The 7,332-nt window shown below is 42.2% G+C and overlaps 1 protein-coding gene across 1 annotated transcript; it reads right to left on the reverse strand.

The window, feature by feature from the left end:
* Nucleotides 1-1,302: 1,302 nt before the first annotated feature.
* Nucleotides 1,303-1,977, reverse strand: LOC150031964 (uncharacterized). The gene is made up of 2 exons (XM_090308332.1): nucleotides 1,822-1,977; nucleotides 1,303-1,671 (listed from the first exon to the last, which is right to left on the reverse strand). The coding sequence occupies exons 1-2, from the start codon at nucleotides 1,975-1,977 to the stop codon at nucleotides 1,303-1,305; spliced, it is 525 nt and encodes a 174-aa protein (XP_090164458.1).
* Nucleotides 1,978-7,332: the final 5,355 nt, after the last annotated feature.

The following is a 7,332-nucleotide window of genomic DNA, read 5'->3' on the forward strand; positions in this document are numbered from 1 at the left end:
AGCACCCCTGGCTATTCCCGAGGTTTCTGAGTTCTGTGCTGTCAGTGTGGTTTCCAACGTTCGACGCCATGTGGCCTTAGCCATGTGGGAGACTATGCACAAGAAGATCACGTGTACTCCTTTCGAGGAGGTCCTCTGTCTGGAGAAAGAAACCCATGAGATATTTTGAGCCATTTCTGAAATTTGTGGTGTCAACCTCCCTCTTTTCAAAAAACTTGTAGATGAGTACTTTCGAATATAATCAGTTTCAGATATCTTTTTCCTCTCAGTTAAGTCAGACAAATAAGAAGCAAAGTCTGAAGGAGGCTAAGTTTGATATGGAGAAAATATTGTATGATGAGAGTAGAGCTTTTGCTAAATGAAAGACGCTACTTGAACGTGACTCTCGAGCCTTACAAGAAGAAGAGGAACTGTTAGCCAGGTTGAAGGCCATCAAGGCTGAACGGGCCGAAATATCGCGACTGATTTCTGAGAGCGAAGGCCTTTTGACTCGGCATAAGCTTAAGGCCTCGAAGATGTGAGGGGTGGTAAATGAGATCGAGACCACCCCAATTCTTTCTGACAAAGATGTCAAAGCTTTTAATGTCCTACGTCAAGTGTTAGAAGCCATCCAGTAGGAGCTGGGAAACTACCACGGGGTACCTTGACTTGACAGCGCTTGTCTTATTGGATTTGGCGTACCTCAGTAGGCGGTGGCCTAGGATTTTTTTTTCTTGTATCTTTCTTTTAGTTACTAGATTCGACTATTGTGGTGCTGAAATTTCTTATATGGAAGTTGTTTTCTTTGTTATTTCCTTAGTGATGTTCTCCAGTGCTTTATAGCCTTCTTTAAATTTCTGCTTCTTTTATTTGTTTATTTATTTATTTTTACACTGGACTTATGTACATACACATATATTTTCTTTTGATCACGTGATTGAACTTAAATCTCTTTAAGCTGCCTACGTAACATTTATAATGATGGAGATCAAGTCATAATGTAGTTCATACAAATATTTTTTTCCTTTTTTTTTCTTTACATTTGTTAAGCATAAAACTTCTTGTGAAACTTGCCGTTGATCGGGCCGATTCTTTGCCCGTCTTGATTAACTATCTTGTATGCTCCGTTTGTGTATACTTCTTTGACCACGTAGGGCCCATCCCATTTAGGTGTAAATTATTCCCCGTATGTCTTGTCATGATAATTGGTCTTCTAACGGCAAGCACTAGATCAAAAACTTGAGAAGATCGAGGCTTTACATGTTTATCAAAGGCTGTAGACATTCGCACTTGGTAACATTCCAACGCTTGTTGAGCTTCTAATCATTTTTCATCCAGTGCTTCCAACTTTTGAAGCCGTAGTTTAGCGTTATCCTCTACAAGCAGCCCTTCTTGCACCGTCATTTTTAGTGATGGAATTTCTCTTTCCAAAGTAAGGACAGCTTCTACCCCATAAACAAGAGAGTACGGGGTGACTCCTGTAGGGATACGATGAGTGGTGCGATAAGCCCACAACGCTTCATCGATCTTCTCCTGCCAATCTCTCTTCGACTTAGAAACAATTTTCTTCAGCGGTGGCATTATACATGGACGACTTGCACTGCTAGAATTTGAATTTTCACACAACTTGTCCATCAAGCTGTTAGAGAATTGTCTCTCGTTATCCATCACAATTCGATGGGGAATACCGTACTAATAAATGATATGAGTATGGATAAAATCTACCACATTTTCTTTCTTAGCTTCCCTTAAAGCGACAACCTCAACCTATCTTGAAAAGTAGTCAGTGGCTGTAAGGATATAGAAGTACCCATCTAATGACTTAGGTGTTATAGGGCTAACCAGATCAAACCCCCATGCTTCGAAAGGCCACAAGGCTATAGTTGGATGCAGAGGCTCGGGCGGTTTATGAATGAAATTCGCATGATATTGACAGGCTTCGCACTTCTTTATGTATTCCATCGAGTCCTGGATCATCCCCGGCCAATAGTAACCCATTCTTTTTAGCTGAAATTGTAGCTCGGTCCAGCTTGACGCGCGCCGCATACGCCTGAGTGAGCTTCCTCTAAAGCCTTTGCTGACTTCTTTTTATTGAGGCATTGAAGGAAAAGTCCTTCAAGGGATCGACGGTATAAGACCCCTTTGTAGTAAATGAAATGCGCACCCTTCTTCGAACCTCGGTTTTAAGATGGGGGTCGTTCGGGAGCCTTCCATGCTCAAGATAATCTATGATAGGCTGCCACCAGTCTTCCTTATCGATTAGGTAGACTGATATCGCATTCATTTCCTCACATGCAGTCCCGACCGGAGGTACAACCCATCTCTGACAAATCGATATATTAAAGGGCACATTATCCAAAACTGTTAAGGCAGTAGCTCGGTTTGCCAAGGCATCCGCTTTCTTATTCTCCGTCCTCGGGACATGCTCCAACGTCACGCTTTCGAACTTTTCCATCAATTGGCAAGCGTAAGTGAAGTAAGGTTTCAAGTCATCATGCTTGACATTATTGGCATAAGAGTTGATCGATTATCAACTTTGGGTCACAAAAAATTTCTATACATGCTACCCCAATCTCCAAGGCCATTTAGATACCAATTATCAAGGCTTAGTATTCAGCGACATTGTTTGAGCATAACTCAGCAAGTGTGATGCTATAAGGAAGCATGTGCTTTTCTAGCCAAATGAGGACGATACCTGCCCTTACACCACTTCTTTATGCCGCACCATCAAAGAAAATGACCCACAACCCTGAGGTTTAAGTGAAGAGAATTTCATCGTCGGGCGAGTCTTCACTTAACTTCCAATCTGATGGAATTGGGTGATCTGTCAAGAAGTTGGCCAATGCCTGCCTTTTAACTGCCCTTTGCGGTATATAAACGATGTCATACTGTTGATGCATTATTGCCCACTTAGCTAAACGCCCCAAGATGATTGGCCTGGGCAGAACATACTTGATGGGATCAGCTTTCACAATTAAATGGACTGTGAAGGCTTGCATGTAGTGCCTTAACTTTTCTATGGCGAAGAAGAGCGCAAGGCACATCTTAGAGCGCAAGATACTTCTTTTCAATAGGAGAATAATTGATCTTGGCTTCGTTTAGGGTCTTACTTAACCTCTTGTGCTAACAGTGCCCCCAACGATCTCTCTTGTGCTGCGATGTATAGTATCAATGACTTGCCCACTACTGGGGCTCCTAAGATAGAAGGGTTGATCAGGTACCTCTTTATGCTATCGAAATCATTCTAGTAGATCTCATCCCATTCGAATTTCTTTCCCTTTTTCATCAGTCTCTTAAAAGGTTGACACCACCCTGCCAAGATAGAAATAAACCTCCAGATGTAGGCCAGACGTCCTTGCAAACTTCTCAACTCATGTAGATTCCTTGGTCTTGGAACCTTTTAGATGGTATCGATCTTGGATTAATCTATCTCTATCCCTCGATGTCTCATAACGAAGCCCATAAACTTTCCTAAAGTTACGCCAAACGCACATTTGAGAGGGTTCATCTTTAACTAGTACTTTCGCAGGCGATCAAACACGGTTTGGTCTCAACCACAAGGTCATCCACATAGCATTCCACGTGTTTGTGCAACATATCATCAAACACCTTTTGCATGGCATGTTGATAAGTAGCGCCAGCGTTCTTCAACCCGAAGGGCATCACCTCATAACAATATATCCCTTTTGGGGTTCGAAATGTCGTCATTTCTTTGTCTGCATGGGCCATTTGTATCTAGTTATACTAGGATGATCTGTCCATGAAGAATAAGGCCTCATGTTCTGTTGTCGCATCGACCATGATCTCTTTGGTGGGCAATGGAAAATCGTTTTTCAGGCATGCGCTGTGTAGGTCGCGAAAGTCTACGCAGACACAAAGATGTCCATTCTTTTTTCTAACTGAGACAATGTTGGCTATCCACGTGGGGTATTTGACTTCGCGAATGAACCTGTCTTAAATCAGCTTATTGATTTCAACCTCAATCTGGGGGATAAGTTCTAGCCGAAAGCGTTGCTGAGCCTGCTTAACGGGTCGACACCCCTGTTTGATCGCGAGATGGTGGACTGCTACCTTCGGATCTAGTCCCGGTATCTCTTTGTATGACCAAGTGAAAACATCCCTATACTCGGTGAGCAAGCTCATGTATTTGTCCTCTTCCCTTTTCGAGAGGGACGTACTGATGAAAGTCGGACGTGGCTTCTCTATTGTGACCAGATTCACCTCTTTTAACTCATCCACTGTGGATTGACCAACGTCTTTTAGATCCTGCAGAGCGTCCTCCACTTCCTCCTTGATCAGGCATTCTTCGGATTCTTCGGTGATGGTGAGGTGGTGGCACGAAGTTTCACCTGCCTCATGCTCTAAATTTCCATTATAAGGATTGGTGAAAGCGACGTCACGCCTCTTTATTTTGAGCGAGCCCTCACTTGTGTTTAAAGTAACAAAGGTCTTTCTCTTCATGTGTGAGGGGACGGTATCACGAATTTCTCCATTACTTCTCGCCTCTCTTGATGGCCCTTCAGTGTTTTTAAGGTCAAGGCGTCACCAAATTGACGCTCGGGGTATCGACCCCCTCTTTTTTATTGTCATTTAGGGGTGTCAGTGCAGACTTTTCCCTTCTTCTTTGTCTTACTAGGGACATAATCGTCGAGGGGATCTCCAACCCTCTCGTGCTTCAAGCAATAAAAAATGTGAGTGCGGAGGTTTCCTTCGTTTTCCTTTGGAACTGCACCTAGTCTTTCGAAGGCTGACGGTCGCACCACCACTAGTGGTTGACAGTTGATTTCCTCCTTTCCCTTATTCGGTAGCGTCAACCTTTAAAAGGTTGAGCATTGAGTAGCTCTGAGAATCCTATGCGCTGCTTCTGTCATGCTTAATCTCTCGAAGATCAAGGCACTGCGGCAGACGATCTAATACGGTCGAAGGCTGAGGCTCTTTTATCTTTGCCCTCCTTTTCCTCTATATCATTGACTTCTTCTGCAATGATATGATTGTTGTTGCCACTTTTCCATTCGTCTTTCTGATTATGTGGACTGGCTTTGACAATTCATATTTGAGTCCCGCCTTCAACGTAGGTATAGCGTGTCCCTCTTACAAAAGCTTTTCTTTGGGTTGACGAGAGTCGGGGTTGCTCATAAATCTTCAAACTCTTGAACTCAGTGTGAGTTGTGAAGTCATAACCCGCCTTCGCCAATAGCTTGTAAGCCTTAGGATCGAATCCGTCTGTACTCCACCTCTCGGGCAGCTTTAACTCTGTCAGTTCCACCTCCGGCTTATGGACTTCCTGCTTTGTTATCGTCATGAGGGGTGTGATGAAACTCTCCGTTAGAATTTCTATGTCACCAACCGACAAACCTTTTGAGCATTCTATAAAAGGTGACTTGCCATTTTTTCGTCTCGAAAAAGGGACAGCGTAGAATCGGAGGTTTTGAGGCTTCTTCATCCCTCACCATGGGTATCTTTCCGACACTGGGGGCTGTCAAACTCTTTTTTGGGTTGGAGGCTTGTACCTTGCTACCTGTCCCTTTCTTCATGTCTATTGGCGACCTTGACTGGGATCCACCTTCTTTCTTTGTTCGCGAGGTCTCTACTGTCATTGTTTCACTAGAATTCTCGCTCTTTAGGTAAAACTTTGCATATGCAAAGTGAAATTCAGCCTCAGAAAACGGATTAGAGTCTGCTTCAACCTTCTTAATCCCATCCTAGTAGAACTTGAAACACTGATGCAGTGTCGATGTAATCACACCATTCCCATGAATCCAAGGGTGCCCCAATAGCAGCCTGTAAGTGATCTTTAAGTCTATCACATGAAACAGCGCGCCAGCCTTTAGATCGCCAATGAGGAGCTCTAAGCGTATCATGCCTATCGACCTTTGGTTGCCTTGATTGAAACCCTGAATCACTAATTTTCTTTTTGATAGCTCTTCCATGAGTATGCCCACCTGTTTCATAGTCGTGTTATGCATTTTTTTGACGACAAATTCGTTGTCGATGAGGATTCAACCCACTCTCTGTTCTTGAATGTATCCAGAGACGTCCAAAGGCCTATTATGCAATTTGAATCCCAACAGCAGATCTTCGTCTGAGAAGCCTATGGATGTACAACATGAGGCATACACACGTGCTGTAGAGGTGGGTGCACTAGATGCGTTGGACTTCAACAATGCCTCAATGAGGGTCGTCTTGGTTTCTTGCTGGAGTGAGAGCTGGTCGTCTATGCTGAATGGCGACGAACCCTTTAGCTCTTCTGTTGATATTAATGGGCTTAGGATGGTATCTTCTTCTTCCGCGGTTCTAGCTCTTTTGCTTCTTCTAGGTTTTGGGTCAGTTTCCTCTCTAGTGTTAGGATTTCTAACTAGAGTTATACCACTTGAACTTGAGCCCCCACTATTTCTTGATTTAAAAGGAAACCTATCTTCAAAGAAGTCGGCATCATTTGACTCAATGATCACTTGGTTCACTAGATCATAGAATCTATAGGCTTTACTATTTAAGGCATAACCTATAAAGACACATTCGTAAGCTCTACTAGCCAACTTTCTCCTTTTTGGGTCAGGAATTCTTACAAAGGCTAGACAACCCCATGTTCTAAAGTAGGACAAGTTTGGTTTCTTATTCTCGAGAATTTCGTAAAGTGAAGTTTTATTTTTAGATTTTGAGATTCTATTTAGGACTAACACACGGTAAGGATGATTTCACCCCACCAATAAGACGCGGCTTCTGAACTAAGTAAAATAGCAACTACTAGCTCAGCTAAAGTTCTATTTTTTTCTTTCGGCTTTTCCGTTCATTTCAGGAGAATAAGGTGCGGTCTTTTCGTGTATTATTCCATGTGAGTTAAAGAATTCACTAAAACTGTCCGAGTCATACTTGGTTCCCCTATCACTACGAAGTCTTTTAACTTTTCTATTAAACTGATTCTCTATTTCATAAACAAAAAGTTTGAAGGCATCAAAAGCATCACTTTTGTTTTTCAGTAGGTATACAAAAGTAAAATCACAGTAGTTGTCAATAAAAGTAATGAAATATCTTTTACTGTTCCTAGTCAATATGCCATCAAATTCACAGACATCAGAATGAATCAAATCTAGAGGCTCAGAATTCCTAAGTATAGATTTATGCGGAGTTTTAGTAATTTTAGCCTGACTACAATACTCGTATTTATCAAAATCATTCTTGGATAAGTTAGGTATCATTTCAAGCCTAATCATATTACTAATTAAATTCTTATTCACATGACAGAGTCTAGCATGCCAAATATTCATAGAACATAGCATATACACAGAAGATTTTATTTTATTAAGGTCTAGATTTAATTTGAACATTCTCTCAGTTACATACCCTTTCCTTACA

The sequence above is a fragment of the Benincasa hispida genome, chromosome 12 (assembly GCF_027475165.1).
Source record: "Benincasa hispida cultivar pf3 chromosome 12, pf3_genome.v1.1, whole genome shotgun sequence".
Lineage (NCBI taxonomy): Eukaryota > Viridiplantae > Streptophyta > Magnoliopsida > Cucurbitales > Cucurbitaceae > Benincasa > Benincasa hispida.

Coding starts and splice junctions, on each gene's coding strand:
- LOC150031964 (XM_090308332.1), bottom strand. CDS start 1,977: ATGGGTTACTATTGGCCGGGGATGATCCAGGACTCGATGGAATACATA. Junction 1,672..1,821: donor AAGCATGGGGGTTTGATCTG/GTTAGCCCTATA, acceptor ATCATTTATTAG/TACGGTATTCCCCATCGAAT.